Source organism: Maniola jurtina, chromosome 1 (assembly GCF_905333055.1).
Source record: "Maniola jurtina chromosome 1, ilManJurt1.1, whole genome shotgun sequence".
In the NCBI taxonomy this organism is placed as follows: domain Eukaryota; kingdom Metazoa; phylum Arthropoda; class Insecta; order Lepidoptera; family Nymphalidae; genus Maniola; species Maniola jurtina.
The window spans coordinates 5,800,062-5,822,155 of NC_060029.1; the positions used below are offsets into that span (position 1 = coordinate 5,800,062).

General features: G+C 37.2%; 1 protein-coding gene across 1 annotated transcript in view; it reads left to right on the forward strand.

The window, feature by feature from the left end:
- Window positions 1-2,312: 2,312 nt before the first annotated feature.
- LOC123864493 (T-box transcription factor TBX20-like) overlaps window positions 2,313-22,094 on the forward strand; it is a 118,108-nt gene continuing 98,326 nt past the window's right edge. The window contains exons 1-3 of the mRNA XM_045904979.1: window positions 2,313-2,858; window positions 7,302-7,457; window positions 11,524-11,689. Of these exons, the coding sequence (XP_045760935.1) occupies window positions 2,720-2,858; window positions 7,302-7,457; window positions 11,524-11,689 (461 nt within the window). The 5' untranslated portion in view covers window positions 2,313-2,719. The remainder of the gene's footprint in view (window positions 2,859-7,301; window positions 7,458-11,523; window positions 11,690-22,094) is intronic.

The following is a 22,094-nucleotide window of genomic DNA, read 5'->3' on the forward strand; positions in this document are numbered from 1 at the left end:
TGTAATAGTTTAGTAAACAGTAGGGTTTTAACTGGGCATAGCATATTATAGTACAGTGAGGCCACTAAAAATTGTGAAATAAAAAAAATTCAAAAGAAAAATAAAACCGACTTCAAAAACCAAAAACACTAAAAAGTAGAAAATAATTTTTGTTTAGCTACACATGTAATGTCTACCTAGGTATGAAGTCGGGCGAGCTTCACTCTTGGATTTCTAATTTTGTTTTAATATGCTCGCTCGACTTCATACCTAGGTACATTACATGTGTAGCTAAACAAAAATTATTTTCTACTTTTTAGTGTTTTTGGTTTTTGAAGTCGGTTTTATTTTTCTTTTGAAAATATTTTTTTCTTGATCTAGCTAGTAATTTACCGAACAAATCATGCCTGTGTAGAATGGTCCCAAGAACACCTAAGTACTTAGGTACTTTACTCACCTACTAACTGTATTTCATTAGAAATTGTAGATACATGAAACTTTTCCGACTTATATTTATTCTATGACGTTAGGTACGAGTAGGTCTCTACACCGCAAACTTCGCTCTACCAACAAATGCTATAGACGGGAACATAACCGTGTCTACTTCTATCATATCTCAAGATACCCGACATCTATAACAGGCTCTTAATAATTCACCCCCTTTTAAGCAAAATGAGAACAGAGCGTCTCTTCATGTGCCTCTCCGTGTATTAACTATACAAACCGTGAAATATTGCCTTCGCCGACCCACATTATGACGACTGCCAACTCTCTAGCTAAAACCGACTTTATTTATACGAGATCTCATATAGCTTTATATTACAGCTCATGTTATATTGTTTGAGAATACGTAGGTGAGGTGTATCTACTCGTAATGCGTAAAATAGCTTGATATGTAACGAGATACGACACGGCAAAATAATTGACGGTTATTTTTATTCATCTTCTTATCTAGAGACAAAAATGGGAAAAAACCTCACTTGGCCTAGCTTTGCTCAGTTCATTTGCAATGTTTTCATATAGGTACCTACTTACTTACCTACCTACTGTAGGCTACCTAAGTACCTACTAGGTCATCCATAAATCTCAAATTACTCATTTAGATACCTAGGTACCTAATAAGTAGATAGATACCTACCTACTTGCCATCAATATTGTTTGCTTTTTTAAATTTAATTTTGGAACGACGACGTGTTTTTTAGAGTAGAATTGCGTCTTTGGCGAAAAGATGCTTTCCCAACTTTACCTAAGTAAGGTACCTATTCCTTTTGATAATAATAGGTAGGTACGTACTTAATTTAATCTATCTTCATTGTGAAATGTTAATACCTAGAATGTACTTAAAACATAGAGACTCTTAATTATAGGTAAATCATTCTCTTATGAAAACTCTTCCATATTGTTTGTTTTGTCACACAAATTAACTTAACGGAGCTCGGACCCTGCTCACCAGTTTATGCGTCTTGACAAAATAATTGCTATCCCGCTCTGACATCAGTTTATTTAAGATATCATAAAGCTTCTAACTCTCTCTAATCTACTGATCAGAATTAATGGGCGGCGCGGACGCGGTGAATGCGCGCGCGATTTCATAATGTAATTTTCTTTTGAAGTTTTTCACTCTTGTTTTTATATATAGTTTCTATTTAAGTAGTAGGTATTTATTACAACAAAAGAAAATAGAAATCTACGTGACTACAGGGAGAATAATAGGTAGATAATTATAATGGCAGAGCCATAATATTTTTGAAGTTACCTAAGGCCAGCGTACCTACACATTATTAATTTATAACATTCAAGAGAAAAAGAGCATGAAATAGGTTAGGTATTGGTCTGTTTAAATGTAGGTAAGTAGGTACCTATCTAATCTACACACCTAATACCTATAGGTACACGACCTACTACCTAGTCATATTAGCTAGTTTTTCTGACTTGTCTATCAATCATAGGTATAATGTGCAGTGGCCTAGGTAAATGAAAAATTGCAAAATCATTCGTAACGGAATGCACAAATTATAGAATGCTAACAATGAATTATGACGGGAGTGAGCAAATGATATGGAATACAAATTAAATAATAATGCGATATTGTTATGTGTAGGGGGTCGCCGACAGCGGGGAGCTTGCCGAGTGGCTTGGCCTGTCCCTAGTGCGAGTTTGTGCATCTCGACAACGTTGATAGATTTCAGAGTTTGCATACATTACACAATCAGTGTAAAATGGACCTTAATTTACTTAGTTTAAAATAGGAAATACTATACTACGAAGTTTTGTTTCACAAAGTTTCCGTTAAGAGCGCTGGTTGTGTATATGTGAATGAAATTGAGCTTTAAAAATAAAGTATTTTAGATCTATTTTACTTTGACTGTATGGTGTTTTGCTGTTCGAAATACTAACAACGATGTAGGGTACGGCGGATGGGGAGGCTCCGCCCCGCAGGGCCCTGCCCCCCGCCGCCAAGAGCACGCGCGTTCAGTCCGCGCTCAACCGTCGTGCTGTACCGCTTTTACTCACCGTTACCGTGTACCGTCGAGTTCAATCGACGTGCTGCTTACGCTTACCACCTGACCGTACCGCGTACCGTCGCGAACAAAACGAAACCCCCAATAAAAAAAAATGAGCTAATTTTTTTCGTGATAACCTTAACTTCTATGTTAGCTGTAGGAAAATAATGAAAGAACGATGTGTCGGACGGAATGATATGTTAGTGTTGGTATTGGGACTGGGGAACTGAGTGTTGATGGATGTGGAGGGGTGGGGCTCCAGGATGGTGGCGGAGGAGAGCAAGACCCGGGCCACGGACTTCTCCATCGCGGCGATCATGGCCCGCAGCGCGGAGCAGCGGCGCAGTCCCGTCGCGAGCTCCCCGCCGATCCTCGGTAAGATAGGCCTAACCGGAAAACTCTCTGGCTTTCATCGGTGGATGAATACGAGAAAAATTTAAATGATTTCTTGACTGAAATGACAACCGAATTATCTCTACCTAATGTAGAGCAAGTTTGTCAGGGGAGCTATACTAACTGAACTCACTGAAATCACATTCGGATCCCTAATTAATGTAGAGCGAGCTTGTCATAGTTATACCTACTACTCAACAATAATATTATATCATACACATACGAACGCTCTTAACGGGAAAACTCTGGCTTTTATTGGTGGTAGGTAGACAAGAAATCTTGAAATGACTTCTTGACTGAAATCACATTCAGATTACCTACCCCTAATACTTATAGAGCAAGCTTGTCAGGTTAAGAATACTCGCAGCATTCTTAGGCCTAACCGGAAAACTTTCTGGCTTTCATTGGTGGTAGCTATAATGAACACGAATAAATTAAATGACTACCTACTTGACTGAAATCACATACGGATTAACTAAAAAAAAATTTAATACTCCTTACGTGACTGAAAGCATATCTGGATTATCTCTATCGTATAAGTATAATCCTATAAGTAGAGCGAGCTTGTCGAGGAGGTATAAATGCTTACTCGTAGCGTTGGCCTAACAGGAAAACTTTCTGGCTTTCATATTTTGTGGTAGGTAAATAGAGACACGAGAAAAATTAAATTACTTACACAGTTACACACCACATATCATCGCCCGGATTATCTATCTAGGTACCTACCTACCTAATGTAGAGTAAGCTTATCAGGGAGATATGAATACTTACTCGTAGCATAAGGCCTAACCGGAAAACTTTCAGGCTTTCATATTTTGTGGTAAATACACGCACGAGAAAAATTAAAATGACTGAGTGACTTGACTGAAATCATATCCGGATTAGGTATCCCTATCGGGCCACTTAATGTAAAACGATCCTGTCAGGGAGTTTTAAATTATGATAAATGAAATTAATAAGTATATCTACTTACCTACCTAGGTATTCGTAGGCCCAACCATGATGCTTCATTTCGCTCAAGCGTGATTTAGACCTATTACCTACTTTGCTCAATAAAAATAATAGGTAGGAACCTACGAGTATAATACGAGATTTTTAGTCATTTCGACTCTTTGATAACGAATTTGCCGAATCAAACAAAATTGGCGCACCGCACCCGACGGAAAGTTACAACTTGTTGGTCAAAAATTTTTTTTAATTAAAACACCACTAGCCTAGTAGAGTACCTACCTAAGTACTATGCAGGTACTGTACTTAAAACCTAATAGGAAAAGTAAAGTAGTAAGTAAACTAAAATACGTACTTAGATACTTTTCTATATTGCCATAGACCTATCCTTCATTGAACTTTTTATTTACCAAATCTTCGGCCTACAGGTCTTACCACCGATGGTAACCATTTTTAGGGCTCCGTTTTAAAACAAAACAAAGAACAGACAGAGAGACTGAAAGAAATTACCTAGGTACAGGTAATTTCTTCCGATCTCTCTGTCTGTCTGTCTTTGTGTCGCATTACCCAAATATTATGTACCTAACTACCTCGTTGAATATTGAATATTTTAAAATCATTATAAGTACCTTTGTAACAGTTGATAAGGAGGTTTCTTTAATAGTTATCCGGGAAAACTTTTTGTAGTTTCAGCTTCTCTTTTAAACATGCTGTGATCGTTTCAAGAAGGTTGTAATCACATTTATGTAATGTACTATTAGTACTTACTTATATAACTTTAAGATCAATAATTGTAACTAGTTTAGCGACTAAAAACAAACTACCATTTACGAAAAGATGATCTCCAAAGAAGCAGTTGTAGTTTTATGAGTGGACGTCATCATCATCGTCATCATCAGCATGATCAACCCATTGCCAGCACACTACTGAGCACGGGCTTCCACGGAATGGGAAGGGTATAGAGTTTTAGACCCTTAGTCTGTCACGCTGGCCTAGTGCAGATTGTGATTGGCAGACTTTACGCACCTTTGAGAACACTCTCTCACATAATATTATTATATGCAGGTTTCCTCACTATGTTTTCCTTCACTGTTAAAGCAAGTGATATTTATTTGAGAACGATGAGATTTTTGAAAGCATAAAGAGGTGGTGAACAAACAGTAAGCGCGAGAGAAAAAAAACTATACTTAGGTAGGTACCTACCACATAGATCATCATAAAGAGATAAAAGTTAGTTCGTGAAATTGTACCTACCCACTTAAGCGGTAATATTCGCAACTGAATATGATTCGAAAAATTCTCACATTGATACCTATTACCTACCTACTTAGCCAGGTACACTATCCCTATAGGCTTTAAATACAATAATATCATATTTATTATAATACCTATCTAGGCTGCGATCCACGCTCTGGGGCCTACCTGGTCCAAAGGTTGTCCATCGCCATTCAACGGGGCAATGCTGCCAGCTTGATGGGCACTTTTGGTCCAGGGGCAACCAGGGGTGGTCTTTTTGACGAGTGACGACGATAACTAATAGTAATTTTAATTTTTAATTATTAATTTAAGTACATTGTTAATTTTATTATTTATTAGCATTTAGGTAGATACCTATAGCGAATAAATTATTGAATTATTGATTGGATAGGCTTTAAATTATATCAGGCGGACGAAGTTGCGAGTAAAAGCTAGTTAAAAGTAAGTCCTTATAATTTACAAAACTATGTGAACAAAATAAGAATTCCTATTCCCAGCTTACGATTAAAATGTGCGCTCATATAGGTAGTAATACCATTTCTATAAATGAAGTAATTATGTTTTTGTTATCCTAAGGAATTGTAGAATAAAATGTCAGTTTACATTATATGCAAATTCAATTCCGTTGCCAACTTAATTTGATTCAACTGAACCATAAACTTGGTAGAAAATTAAAATGTTGAGTCGTTTACTCCTTAGCTTAGTTCAACATTTTCACAAGGCAATTATGAGATTGAGGCTTTTTATTTATTTATTTTTATCCATTAGGTATAGACACACGAGTCACGACCACAATCACACCTGATGGTTGTTGAATTACTACTTAAGTAGTTTATTACTGTAAATAATAATAATAATTTACCAATGCGCAAACGCATTGCTTAGGCATTATTTGAGGAGCTATATTTAATATATATTCTCTACCTATTACGGTTTACGAAGCCCACTGAGCACTGACAGACAGACGGACGGACAGCGGAGTCTTCGTAATAGAGTTCCGTTGGCACCCTACGTGTACGGAACCATGCCAAAGAAACAGAGTATACAGTTGAGTCGATTTTGTGGTTAGTTTACCTATCTTTCTCTGAAAGCTATAAAACTGAGGCCAGAAGGAACACAATTGGAGTGTATATGGTCGGAGGCGACGCGAGCGGAGAACACGAGTAGTGTAGTGATAGTGTAGTTCTATAATAACATATTTTGGAGCCGGTGCCAAGAAGCCGCACGAACCGTTCACTCTTCATAATATTGCTTGTGACTCCACATTGGCACCTCATTGGCACCGACTCCAAAAATGTTGTTATACAACTACATTCACTCTTGTATACCTACATAATACATAATATTCAATATTCATCATAATATTCAGTAATAAATTAAATTATAACTAACATTTTAGTGTTTGCCACAAACACTAAAAAGTTAATAATAATTTTTAGTGGTTTTTTTTTGAAAAATTATTATTTCACAATTTTTAGTGGCCCCACTGTATTAAATAAAACATGTTATGCTAATATTGAAGTCGGTTAAAAAAGAAACGTAGAGTTAAGAGTCGATTTTGTGGTTAGTTTACCTACCTTTCTCTGAAAGCTATAAAACTGAGGTCCGAAGGAACACTAATTGGAGTGTGTATGGTCGGAGGCGACGCGGGCGCAGGGTCGTGTTGCCGTTCGTTATTCCCGATTAATTGCGCGGAACCGAACGCGGTCGACACCGCCCGCCTGGTGGGACACGCTATTTACAAACGAATTAAACATTTTATTTAAATTCCAAGTTAAAGGTGCAATTCCGATTCGATTGTATTCATTATCTAAACCAGTTGTAATAAAAAAATCAAAAACACGACAGCCCTACACAAAACGCACTAAAGAGTAAAAAAATTTACACTTGAAAATGGCGCCATAACGGGCATATAACTCTTCTAAGACGACGAGGTTTCTACCTATTCTTAGGGTTTACGGTAATATCAGATGTAAGTGGATAATAAAACCGAGACGGCAAAAACGAAAAGGCCTTTGGACCTTCAAAGTCGATCATCCATCCAGTTACTGATTTGAGTCAACGTTGCTTAGCAATCTTAAACGATTGATTATGCCTTGTCGTAGGCTAAACCTCCTACATATCAAAGATACTATTCCATATTTGATCATATTCCAAACATTGACAGTATTTTTGCTATACCTACCCTTACTACTTTAGTAACAGTGGTTGTTTTGACAGGTCCATCATCAAGGCAGAGCTCACCAGCGTCGCTCAGTTCACCGGCATCAAGTTGTCGCTCTCCCATTCCTGACGAGGATGTGGAGGTGGACGTAGAGCAATGCTCGGATGGGGAGCGGGATGCGTCTGCTGCTCCTTCGCCCTCTCCTTCATCAGGTAGGTACTTAGCACCATGAGAATATTTGTTTATAAGAGTTCGGTATGGTTGGTAACCTTGTATAGCCCTCTCACTGTATGTGAAAGTTCCTTTAAATTTTCCCTTCCCTTCCCCTTAGAATTTAAAAAAATCAATTCGTAAATATTTCTTCATGTCCAACCAAAATACCAATTTTCATGGTTAAAACTTCAAACAGACTTTCATACTTTCAAACCCCTATTTCACCCTTCAAAGGTCGCAAAAAATCCTTTCTTAGCAGATGTTTTTCAGGCCCTTGCAAGTTGCAACGCAGTGCGATCATTGCGTTATCTGCAACCTTGCTAGTTCTACCAGCACCGCGCTGCTAGAGCTTGCAAGGTTTTACGAAGAATTCAATCAGAAAGTATGCATCAGTCAGGCATGCGGTGTCATCATCATTATCAACTGATAGTCGTCCACTGCTGGACATAGGTCTCTTGTAGGGACTTTCACACACCACGATCTTGCGCCACCTGAACCCAGCGCGGGCTCCCTGCAACTGTTTGATGCCATCTGTCCACATAGTGGAGGGTCTTCCAATGTTGCGTTTTCCGGTGCGAGGTCGCACTTCTAGCACCTTGGGACCTCAACGTCTATCGGTTTTTTGAATTATGTGCGCCCGGTGTATACCTAACTATATACAAATTAGGCGAGGCATTTATTGGTTTGCAAAACCGAATAAAAAGGACATCCTTTTTTGGGCCTTTTCTAAAAGTGTCGGCCATCAAAAATAAAACAGATCAAGTGCGAGTCGGGACTAACTCTTTTAGGGTTCCGTACACATGCTAGGATAAGAAAAAATGTTTTTTCCGGCTCCTTTTTCATGTATGAGAGCCCCCCTGAAAAATAATTGAATTGGATTTCTAATTCAATATTTGGGTTCGGGTCAACGTTTTACACCAAAAAACCAAAAGAGGTTTGTAACTCATTTCTTTTACGAGCTAGAAACCTGTGAATGATCTGGGCAGACAGCCAGACGGACGGGACGGACGGACAGACAGATAAATAGACAGACAGACAGCAGAGACACATTAGTAGGGCTCCGTTTTTACCCTTTGGGTACGGAACCCTAAAAATGGAGCTTGAATGATCTCCTTTGTCTTGAAAGTTCCACATTCTCTGCACTCTGCAGGCAAGCGTGTCAAATAATAAAATTACTAGAGGTGTTCGCCGTATTTAATTCTACGATTTATGTTTTTTAATATTTATGCGTAATGTTTAGGCTACCATAGTTAACTATCCTTAGGAATCTCTTATCCATATTAATGGCATGTAAAACTTTGAGGCTATAAAAGTTTATCTCCTAATTACAATCTAAATACGGTAATAAGAGCTTGCCTCCCGTTATTATAAAAAAAAAATCTTCCAAGTGCGAGTCCGACTCCTGCATCAATGCTTCCGTATCTTAGATGGATCTCGTAAGTACGAAATCAACATTCTAGTTTATTTTGTAATGATTCAACTCAAAATCTTCGAATTTTAACTTCACTTGTGTTAAAAACCAGTTTTTGTGCCATTGTAGGTCACCGAGAAATACCTAAGTTATAAAGATGATTAGTCAGAAAGACTTTTAGTATGAAAATACATCTTGAAAGATTCAATGTTTTTATTGCGTTAACTTGAAATTTTAACTTTTACAGCAAGGAAAAGGCTTAGAGCTTAATATCTACACTAATAATAAAAGAAAAGGTTTGTTTGTTTGTAATCGATAAACTCGAAAAATACTGAACCGATTTTAATAATTCTTTTCCTATTAGAACATTTATTCAAAAGTAACATAGGCTTAAGGCTATAGGTATATTATTATGTATATAATTATATATACTAGGTACATAATATTAAGTTTCACGAGCGAAGCCGGGTGGATCAGCTAGTTTATTGGAAATATCTCAAACTGTTTCTGAGAATAAGGGCCTAGGCACACAAAAAAGTGAGCCTATAAAGGTTCTGTTTTTCCATTATAATGTACGGAACTCTAAGAATGGGCTCCATTTATAATTTAAAACATATAAAGTGCTTAGTCCACACAGATAATTACACTTTTGACACAATACCTTCGAACGCACTCATTGTGACGCAAAAAGTAAATTGAAGTAGTGATTACAGCGATAGTGTTATAATAAACAAGAATTTCTCATACAACTGGTCGGTTCACACCGCGTTCTTCTGTGATTGAATGTGTATAGAAAATGCTAGTCGGAGAGACAACTGCAGATTTTCCTTTGAACCTATGCATAGACTAGGTATTTGATCTAGTCCCCCCCTCGACATTTTACTATCGGACCGCGAGGCATAGTAAAGTTCTGCACTTCGATGTAGTCGAAATTCCACGGACTCGTACGAAGAGATTCGCTTCCTCGTTTATCGCACTGCTAGAATAATATGCAATGAAATTTTCGGCTACCGTTTTCATCGAAAATTCCAATATTGGGACCTTCAAATGAAGAGTGAATAAGTACCTACCTACTTAATAGGCAGGTGCGCTCTACGTTAGGCTACATAATCACTTATAACTTATTTGATGTGATTTCATTGCAGTCAAACGCTGCCTTTTTGCCACAGTTGAAAAATACTTTAGGCATAGTTGTCAGTTGGTAGGTATCATGTGTTTCATCGAACTCGCAAGGTGAAGGTAGCAAAAAGCAAATCAAGAGAGTAAAAATATTCTTGACCGTGTTAGGTTTTTGGTTGTTGGCTGTAGATTTACTTACACTATAAATGTTTAAGGCTGCGTTCAAATTACAGGCGAGTAGGTCTCGAATTTGAAGTCACACTGTAACCTATTGTTTTACTTTGTTATAGTTTTATACGAATCTATAGCATCAAAATAAATTACGCCTATTTTAATAAAATTTCTAGAGTTTACTAAAATAGGCATCTCTTGTACTACGCGATATTGTCACATCGGTAAATGTTACCATTAACAAGTTTTCCGCTTGTTTAATGAGTGCCTACATTGTTTAGTTTCTTCAGTTTGATTATTGGCATGATGGAATGAGTTATGCATTTAAATCAAGTCTGAAATACTTGATGGATACTTATCAAAGCCGTCTCTTTTACTACATCATATTGTCACATAAATAAGGCAGTTGGTAACTGCTTGTTCAATGGGTGCATACATTGTTAGCATTGTTTGATTTGTTCAGTATAATTATTGACACGATGGAGTGAGTTATGCGTTTAAATCAAGTCGGAATTGTCTGATGCATACCTACTTTTCACAGGCGTCTCTTGCACTACAAGTATTGTCATATAAATATGCATCAGCCAGTTTTCCGCTTGTTCAATGAGTACTTATATTGTTTGGTTACTTCAGTTTGTTGGCATGATGGAGTGAGTTATGTGTTTAAATCAAGTCGGAAATATTTGATGGATAGGTACTTTTCACAGCCGTCTCTTTTACTATATCATCAGTTAGGTTATCGCTTGTTCAATGGGTGCCTAGGTACGTTGTTTGGTTTCTTCAGTATAATTCTTCACTTGATTGAGTGAGTTATTAATATAAATCAAGTCAGAAATACTATAGATGTCTTTATGTTATGTCACAGTAAGGTAAATGAATAATACTTAATAATAGATTTGAATGTAAACAGACAGGCTCGACTAGTCTTCACGATTATATAATTTGTGTTTTATTACATACCTACTACATTTAATATACGTATACCCCTGTAATTTATTATTATGACATAGTGATAGAAGGTTATATAATATATTAACTAATATTATCTAAATATATAAAAGGAATAGCTGACTGACTGACTGATTGACTGACGGATCTATCAACGTACCTACAGCTCAAACTACTGGACGGATTGGGCTGAAATTTGGCATGCCGATAGCTATTAAGTATGAGGTAGACATCCGCTAAGAAAGTATTTTTGAAAATTCAACCCCTAAGGGGTTAAAATAGGGGTTTAATTTAAATATGTGTATTCCACGCAGACGAAGTCGCGAGCATAAGCTAGTAAAGAGATAAAAACACTTCTGATGTAAATACACATAAATATACATAGCTTGTATATTAATGTGGTGAAATGTCCACAGAACTAGGCGAGAGAGACACGCCTTCCCCCGCCCGACCTCTGCCACCTCCTGCGACCTCTTGTAACTGTGAGGAACTATTATCGGTCGACTGCCAGCTCGAGACCAAGGAACTATGGGATAAGTTCCATGATTTGGGAACAGAGATGATCATCACTAAAACCGGAAGGTAAGTGCTATGTAATGGTAAACGTTTGTGCGATTTTTTAAATAAGTAGCTGGTCTCAGAGCCCAAAGTGAACCTACCTAATTCAAGTTAACTTTACGCGAATTCAGTATGGAGAATTTCAAGAAAACGTCCACATCCACACACACACACGCAACACACATCCATCATCAACCACTCACCACACATATTACATTCATACATACCCAGATCCATCTACACACCCATTATAAATGACAGATTTATAAAAATAAAGAGCTTCTTTTTGAACTTTAGTCGACATTAAGCTCTAGGTACAGATTACAATACAAACCCACGATTTTACAGCGTCAATTTCCTAACCTTCACTAAGCTTTTATGAAAATAAAAATGTTGATCTAAAAAGATTCATTCATCATCAACCGATAGACGTCAACCTGAATCAAGCTGCTCCTGTTGCTGTTTGATGTCATCTGTCTACCTACTTAGTGGAGGTCTAAAAACGCTGCGCTTTCCGGTGCAAGGTCACCATTCTGTCCTTGGCATCCCAACTCCTATCGGTTTTTCGAATTATGTACCCTGCCCATTGCATTGCTACTTCAACTTCGCAACCCGTTGATCTAAAAAGAAAGACATTTTAAAAGTTTGGGATCAGATTAGATGGATAAATTATGACAACAAATTATAACTAAGTTCGAAATGACAGAGACGCAATATCTTCGTATATCTTCTATCGTAGTTCATTAAAATGAAAAATTTGCTTCATCAGTGCAAAGTGATCTTTCACTTCGCGAAAAGCCATCAGCGTATGAGTTCACTCCATAATCGCCCCAACAAAGGGTTCCAGAATTCATCAGATAAAGTGGCCAATTTTGGAATAATTACTCCGCGAACCCGGTCGTCCTTCAACCCTTTAACGAGATAAATTAAAAGTACATTTTTATCCTAACCGTCGTAATGCCGGGCTATAAATTCAGAAAGCCCCAAAGACAAGCGCAATGGGGGAGGGGAAGATGTTTTTATAGTCACACCGAGAGGTTTATCTAAATAATTGCGTAGTCGGTGGCGGCGAGCGGAAAATTGGCATTGTGTAAGCTCGGGGGCCGAAGCCCGCGCTGCATTTTGACGTGAACAAGTCTCTTTAGACGGGGGTACATGACATAATTGACTTTTGATAAAGAGATCGTCGCAGCCACGTTGCGTGTCGCGGCGTTTACTCTGGTTTATTCGCATAAAATGTTTTTTCTTTTCAGTCAGTCAGTCAATCTAATGCTATCCTTTTCCACAGGGAGTATTTTGAAAAGTACAGCAATAAAAGACCTTTTATAATATTCAGGAAATTGGCCTAGGCAATTTTCTCGCGAAGTTCAGTGGTGAGCGCTGTGGTCTTGGTTATGACTTATGATACAGTATAGAAAAACAAACTGGCATGTGGTACTTACCAGGGTTAAATAAAATTGCCATAGCCCTAACAAGTAGTAAGTGACCGATAAAAAAATTAGTCCATGCCATTTATTCGCAAGATACAAGTATTTTATTACCATTTCGTGCAATAATATGAGGATTTGGAGGTCAGGAAGCGCAGTCAACTTAAGTTCAACGTCAAAGTTTCCAAAATGGTCATAATATTATTGAGAGATTATTGCCAAATAAGTTATGTTACACATTTCATTGTACTAGACTTCACACAAGTAGCCTAACCTATTTTGAATGGACGCTTATATTTTACTAGCTGATGCCCGCGACTTCGTTAGTAATATTAGTAGGATTTTCCTGTCCAAGTCCAAGCTAAATGTGCGTGGTCCAGAACAGAAAAAATACATCCAATGCCTGTAAGCTACGTATTAGTCTCGTGTCATATGCTGCCCCTCGCAACAAGTGCAGTTCGGCTGAATCACAGCAGCCAGTGGCCCGGAGAGGATTCAATCTCGAGGGTAATGTCTCTATTGAGCTCATTGCGTGTATTGCGACCAACTCATTTTGATACAGTGAATTTGTGATTGTAGAGCCAAACTTTGATCAGTGGATAGGTATATTGAAGCCTCTTTAAGTATAGAGGCAATAGGGGTAGACACTTGTTTGTTATTTAGTGCACCAGAAGCACAGCAGAAGAAAGGTAATGATAAAAATTATGCTAACTTATCAAACACAAAAAAATGCTTCTACCTATGTCCGTTATAGACCGTGAAACTATCGTACAGATGTGCCCCAAACGGTTTCATTAGAAAGGCAATAATGCGAAGGTGGTTTAAGACCACTAAAACAATGCAGTAGGCACGTTTTTTTGTGGTTATATCACAAAAAAATTAAGATAAAGAAATCTTCATATCTCAAAACTATGCAGTCGTTAGTATTAGTAGCTAAACAAGGAATAAATCAACCCGTCCAATCAAAATGGGATATCAGGGACAAATTTTATCAGGGAGGGTGGCGGAGCGTGTTTTTAAATTGCTTTACAATGCTTTGTCTATTAATTTTAGGATGTTTTAGAGATAAAACATTGTTACGGTGATTTAAATTTAGTATTTTCGCTACTAATATTATGTAAGTAACCGAGTCTGAGAAAAAAATCTTGACAGCAAATACCTATTCAAAAGATCAAATGAAATAATAATTATATAACGGAGATATAACGGAGAATCATCTATAACGCATGCAAAATAAGGAAGGGAAATCTTTTCCGCCATGTTATGACGTCTTAGTAGTTAGTACCTACTAAGTACCTACCTACAAAATACGTATCTCGGTCATTTTGATTTTTTAAATGTATAAAAGCAAAAGTAATGCAAAAACTTGTTAATTTTATAGCTAGTGAAGTATTATTGAGCTCATTTTTATGACAGAATAATATGAATACGTAAACTGGTCCTTATCTTCGGTCTCTTCGGACATCCCGTAATACGCTTTAACTTTTTATTGTGCACAATTTCTGGTCTCTCCATTTTAGGGTTGCACTAAACGACTCTCAAAAATATTGTCAAGTAGAATACATATTTGAAAAAAACTCCGATTCGAAAGTTGTTTTTCTACTGTTTGTTAAAAGATACGTTTCTATTTAATATTAGAAGCCATCTTTTCATGCTTGCAAAGATGTCGTAACTTGGAACAAAACGGCATCTTGTGTACCGATCAACCAAAGTATACCAAGATTTGTATAACGGTGCGTTTTACAGTAGGTATGTGTGTTTTATTTAAACAAGACTCCATCATTACAAAATATTCTATGCTAAGATTGGCTATCAGCTTGCTTCGAAATGTGTTTTTCCAAGCATTCTGATTTTCCATTATTACAGGGCCGGCTTTTACACTAACTGCCGAAAATAATCAATTATGTCTGTAATCTGGCGATAGGTTAGGTATTTAGCAACGTCGTTATTTGTCGAAAATCGTATGACCTTTTTGATAATTAATCAATAACGTCGCTAAGTAACTTATCGGCAGATTACGGATAGCTTGATTAATTAGTATTAATTTCGGCTATAAGATTCTGAAGAGAAGAAGACTATCGATGTGATGAACCATCAAGTAGGATTAATCATCCTAACGACTCCAGCAAGGTACCTCACACATAATGTTACCTTACTCCAGAAGTCTCGCCCAAGTCGTCGAGGGCTTATGAATTGAAAATGTTATCGATATATTTAATTTCGTTATCGTCACCTCACTACCGGTACTCTGGAAAATAAAATGTCAGGTTGACTCGTTTTATTTGTGCTTCATTTTTCGATTCGTCTTGATTTACAAGCTTCTTTACTGCTGACTTTGTTGGGAGTTGGGACCTAACTCGTGACGATTTATGCGTTGGACCTCGCCGGACAATAAGTGGGGCCCAAAAAGAACCCAAATATTTGGATACTGTTGTAGTGACTGACTTTATGGTAATGATGTTATTTTGATTTTGACAACGTTTAAATGTTACCTCGAATATTTTTGTGTATTGCATTGCGGTTTTGTTTTGACGTATTTTGTCGTCAACTGAGGCAACGGTTTGAATCAAATTATTATTTTCATACTTTAGTATAAGGCAGTTGTCCGACCGCCGTGTTTTGACCGCCAAGAGATCATCGCGTCGCTAATCGAGTTTCTCTTTGATAGTTCTTCCCGCTGCGACAAACTTAGTGGCGAGAGACAGTTCTCGCCGGCCAGTTTGCACACCCAGCGATCCACTATTAGGTACCTAATAGGTATATATTCATCTGTTTCATTAACACGTCATCCAACATCGATTGTACGTTTCTTGAGCGAGAAAATTGTCGATACCTAATCGCTTTCTCGTTGACGTTTGGATAACAACCTAAATACAAAAATATCAGTTCGAATTGATACTACAATAATTTATTTAAATTAAGATAAATGATGATTGTTATCTCCTCCTAGCTATAAAGAGTCCGATTGTAGAAATATAAGGTCAAAAAAAAGTTCAGATCACATAGACTCAAACAACCTCACAGCACAGGTAAAAAAACTGGCCAGACAGATGGTAATCGGTAGGTACGTTCTAATTGGTTTGAGCTCACAATTCACATTAAGTACCTACCTACGTATTTCCTTTCTCATAATATTCACTAATTGTGTCATAAAATATGAGATATTTTTTCCAGGAGCATTTCTCGTATCGATATCGTGATCCTTGCGTCGACGCTAATTGTCCACGTCCGCAGTTTGAGCGATCGCTCGCGACATTAAGCGTTTTATCGCTTTTTAATACTTGACAATTACCGACCGATGTCGTTGGAAGTATCATGCTAATAAATTCCTGTAAACCTGCTAAACGATCACCTGTAAATATAACCTTTATTGCTTACGTCTTAACAACCATAATTCAATAAATAGCTGCAGTCATACATGACCTCTATGAGTCACAGATGCATCTTAGCAATACAGATCCTTAGCATCACACTAATATTATAAAGGCGAAAGTTTGTATGTGTGTGTGTGTGTGTGTGTGTGTGTGTGTGTGTGTGTGTATGTTTGTTACTCCTTCACGCAAAAACTACTGGACGGATTTGGCTGAAATTTGGAATGAAGATAGATAATATCCTGGATTAGCACATAGGCTACTTTCTATCCCGGAAAATCAAAGAGTTCCCACGGGATTTCGAAAAACCTAAATCCACGCGGGCGAAGTCGCGGGCATCGGCTAGTATAAATATAAAGTTTACATTACAGTTTTAGTATCAACTCTTAAAATAATGTAGGCCTCAACTGAAGATGTTCAGTTACGGCCGAAATCAATCTATGTAGGTAATCTATCGATAGATAAGTTGATTAGCAACAATATTACTTATTTGCCAAAAAAAATTTAGACAAGTAACAATCTTGCTTAGTACCTAACTTATTGACAGATAAACTTCAGATAAATTGATTAGTTATTAAATTATCATTTTTGTGTAGTAGGTAAAACAAAAAAAAAAATGCGGGCATAGATGGTAGAGCACGCTTTAGGTGATTATACCTACAAGGAAGTTATGAATAAATTATTTCATACTATGTTTACTATCAATGTTATAGCTTGGGATACAGCTTCAATTATAGGTTGTAACAAAGTAGCGTTTAGGTCTCTTACGACTAAGCAATGTGGAAGATTAGGTTTTATGACCGTATTACTGTTATGGATACTACGAGGCTCTTCCCTATAGTGTTTTAACCCCTGATCCAAAAAGAGGGGTGTTATAAGTTTGACGTGTGTATCTGTGTATCTGTCTGTGGTATCGTAGCTCCTAAACTAGGTAATGAACCGATTTAAATTTAGTTTTTTTTTGTTTGAAAGGTAAGCATAAAACTAAGCAACGGAACATTAAAACATAAACATGTAAATTAGACAAGTGTAAAGTAAAAATTTTTAACACACCCGACAAGTGAAGGTAACTAGAAAAGAGGTGATAACTTTCAAACGGCTGAACCGATGTTCTTGGATTATAGCTAATAACACTCTCGATCAAGCCACCTTTCAAACAAAATTAAAATCTGTTCATTAGTTTAGGAGCTACGATGCCACAGACAGATACACATATACACACGTCAAACTTATAACACACCTCTTTTTGGGTCGGGGGTTAAAAATATTACAGATAATATAGTATACTTAACTGTAAATATTGGTACGAGTTAGGTCAGGTTATTAAATTTAAAGAAGTGAACACATTTCTAAATTATTGTTTTCATTTCCTTTACAATTATTTGATTGAATATTAAATCAAGAAGTCTAAATTACACGAGTTATGCGTTAGCACCTGGCCTCCCAGGTCAATTCATTCCTTTGTAGAGCACGGTAGAGCGTAGGCACCTAGGGTTGCCACATCACTACCTATATTATAAATGCGAAAGTGTGTTTGTTTGTCTTTCAATCACGTCGCAACGGGGCAACGGATCGACGTGATTTTTCGCATAAGTATAGTTAAAGACCTAGAAAGTGCACCCCTCACCGGGTTAGCACGAAGGCTGTGCTGGTGTGTGGGGCGTCCCCACCCAGTTGCCATGTCGACCTGTTGCGAACTATAGACCGTACCGTTTATAAAAAATAATGACCGTCAATATTTTTACTTAGCAACTAGCATGACTTCGGAATCTTACCTTATGTAATTTTACAATTTCTAAATTTCTGGTCTGGTCGGATGAGAAGCTTCGGTCGTGTCTAGTTACCGCCGTACCAGGTCAGCCGTGCCACCAAGCGATGTAGCGTCCCGGTACGATGTCGTGTAGAAACCAAAGGAACATGGGTTTAATGAAAACTGCCATACCCCTTCCAGGTTAGACCGCTTCCATCTTAGACTGCATCATCACTTACCACCAGAGATTGCAGTTAAGGGCTAGCTTGTATCTGAAAAAAAGGGAGCTAAAGAATTTTATCAAAAAATAAAATAGTTGACAACCTTGCTTCAAGGTGTTGATCGTTATAAAAATTATAAAAGGCTATAACATTTAACAAACAATATTTAGTGCTACCCGGACAGTTATTGTAGTCAATGATTACCTACTGACGATGGTGAGTGGCAATTATAAGGTTTTTTCTCGATAGAGCCTCTACGGGTCCTTTCAGACGTGCCACAACCACACTTCAGCGGCAAAATGTTACCGGTCACAAAATTGTACGAAACATTGTTTTTTGAGTTTTTATTAGAGTCAAGTTGCCCCTCAGCCGGCTAAAAGATTGTTTTTGAATATGGCAGTATATAATATTTTAACAAAGTTAAATGAAAACTATCATAGCTAAGAAGCTCTACAAGGTAAAGAGTAATAGTCTACTAGGATAGTACTAGGAGTCGTATAAATTTCATTGAAAGTAAATTAGAAGTTGTTAGTTGTGTAAAACAGCGAGTATATTGTGACGAGTGACTACGGAACCCTACACTGCACGTGGCCGACACGCCTATGACGACTTGAGACAGCTACAGTGAGACCATTCTCACACGACTGCTACAGCTGTATGTAACAACATTTTGGCTGTCGGGTGGCCCGTCTGAATAGACACTAAACAGGTGCCAGCCACGAGACCGTTTCATAGAATAATCCTTTAACTGGAGCTGGAAATGTTAATTGTATAATAAACATATCAGCAAATGATAGGTAATTGCTTTTTTAATACAGTAATTATACGTGTTTATAATAACGCGGACGTATTTGATGAAAATTATGATAAATTCATTAATTTGTTGGGAAAATGTAAATATTATGCGGAAAATACCATGTTAACTCTACGGGTTGGAATTAGAATACAATAAGAGGTTCTATAATAATAGTATGTACCTATTATGTTTTTCTAATAAACATTTGCCATTGTAATTCATTGAATTACACTAATATTAGGTATGTCGGTACTTCGTTAGGTTATTTATGAAGTCTCAGTTCTCTTTTTTGTATGGTAGCGCCCCCCCCCCCCCCCCCCCTAAAAATAATTGAATTAAATTTCTAATTCAATATTTGATACGGAACCCTAAAAAGCTTAATTCACGCGGAAGAGATCGCGGGTATAAACTAGTATTTCCAAGTTAAGGTATGTATGCCTACTTGAGCTTATTATCCTAACCGTCTTGATTTCGGGACCGGAAATGCATTATCATGGTGTACAGCCATTTCGGCATATAAAACGGCGAACATGGCCAGGCGGCAGGCTTCATGTAATCTGTTTTAATAAATCCAGCGCAGGGTGTGTGGGGGAGAGTGGGGGAGGTGCAGTTAGGGGAGAGAGGGGGAGGGAGGGACATATGCATTAAACTTAATTGAAATTTTCGTGGCTACGTGTTATTTCGCGCTAATGCACCTTTCAACTTGACGAGTGTGCACTCGCACTACGGACCGATGAAGAGGTCAACGCACGCCGCGGGCGTTTGATGATTTATATCTGCATTCATTATACAACTCTCGATTACCATACTTGAATCATTGTAAAACACACTATATTTCTTTTATAAGAAGTTGTTGATTTGTTCCAGTTTCCATTCTCGTCATCTCTCATTGCTACCGGTTACATACTTACAGGATGTAAGTAAATGTATGATTGAGGGGTAGCGGTTGTAGTACCGAATAAGAATTTTCTAAATCCAGATAGCAGTTAAGTACTTATAAGTATTTAATTACCATTTAATTGAGCTCCACTACGTTAACGAAAACTCAACTTAACTCAAGATTATTTATTAATACTTGACTATTGTGAAATGTTACCATTTATTCAAAACATATTCAAAAGGACAATTCGAACCATTATTAGCTGTAAGTAGGTTTATTTGAACAAGACGCTTTTCTATTTCTATGAAATTTATTTCACACTTCTTTTTTCCTAATACCTAGTATAGGTAGGTAATAAAGGTATCTATTTTTTTGTATCGAATAGAACACGAGAGGGACTTCCTCTGTGTCGGTGTTAGCTGGTGGGCATGCTCTGCCTTTTTAGAGTGTTTTTTTTTTGGTTAAACTGACTGGAAAGCGCTCTAAGGGGAAGCCGTGCGTGTGTCGGCGAGCGCCGGCACAGACGGGGTCCATACTTGCATAGTTTAATTAACTTGTTACAAATTACTACTAACTTGACATTGGCTTAATCTTTGTAAAGCTAGACGAGAGAGAAAAAAAAACATGAGAGAGCTACCGAAACTTCCTCAGAATATATTTCGAAATAAAATCAGCCAGGCATTCGGATCGCTCAGTGTAGTTATACAAGTGTAAATTAAAAATTTATAACACCCCCGACAAATCAAGGTTACAGTAACTAGTCCAAAGTATCTGAGTTTTCCAAAACATCATTTTCAAATAAATAATCATGTATCTAGGCAACGTCGATCTTGACAGCTTGACATTTGTCAATTGACATAATATTATGAACCTAACGGTTATCTAACCTTCTTTTCTACAAGAAAACTAGAAAAGAGCTGATAACTTTTAAACGGCTGAACCAATTTTTTTGGATTATAGCTAAGAACACTCTCGATCAAGCCACCTTTCAAACAAAAAAAACTAAATTAAAATCGGTTCATTCGTTTAGGCGCTACGATGCCACAGACAGATACACAGATACACAGATACACAGATACACAGACACACAGATACACAGATACACACGTCAAACTTATAACACCCCTCTTTTTGGGTCGGGGGTTAAAAATCACTGTCAAATTCCTGATTAAATTCGATTACAGAACGCCCGCTCGTCCAATGTGTCGTCAACGAGCCGTGAGACGCACGATGATTTCTTTCTATGAGCATAATATGAGCATCCAGAAATCATCCAATCTCCTGATTGCGTAATCAATCTCCGTCGGTCCACGCTGTCAGCCTTTCATCGCCGGCGCAGCATCCGAACTTAATAGTCTCTTACATTTTTTTACCAAATTATTTTTGTTCTATACCTAAGTATTAAAGAGGTAATAACTATTAAATAGACCACAGGTTAAATTATTTTTTTTTACAGAATCACATTAGAAAAATATAAGACAAAATTCTTATATTTTTCTAATGTGATTCTAATTTCTAAAACTCTGAAACTCATAAACCTTCATTTTTAACCAAAAGCCAACAACACCAACTTGCAAAAAGACGGACATATTTTATATAAACTAAAAATTCTTTCTTCGTTGACGCCTACTTAGTACTTAGCTACGTCTTAAAAGAAACCTACTCAAAATTTCAAGTTTCCTACCCGTGGGCTTAGGCTGTGCGTTGATAGATCAGTCATTCAGAAGTCTTTTTATAATGCACCTAAGTCAAGAAGATATGAAAATGGATTATGATATTTTTGTTTTCGCCTAAAATAAAATTCGAAGCTTGTGTTAGGGGAGCTTAGGAGTAGATATTTACGTATTACTAAATCTATCTATAATATATTAACGGGTGCGAATCTAAAGCTTATCAGATTTCAATCCAGCCTTATGAGTCGTATTGATTTTTTCAATAAAGGACTTTCGGTTTACACGACATCCTTTAAAGATAATATGAATAA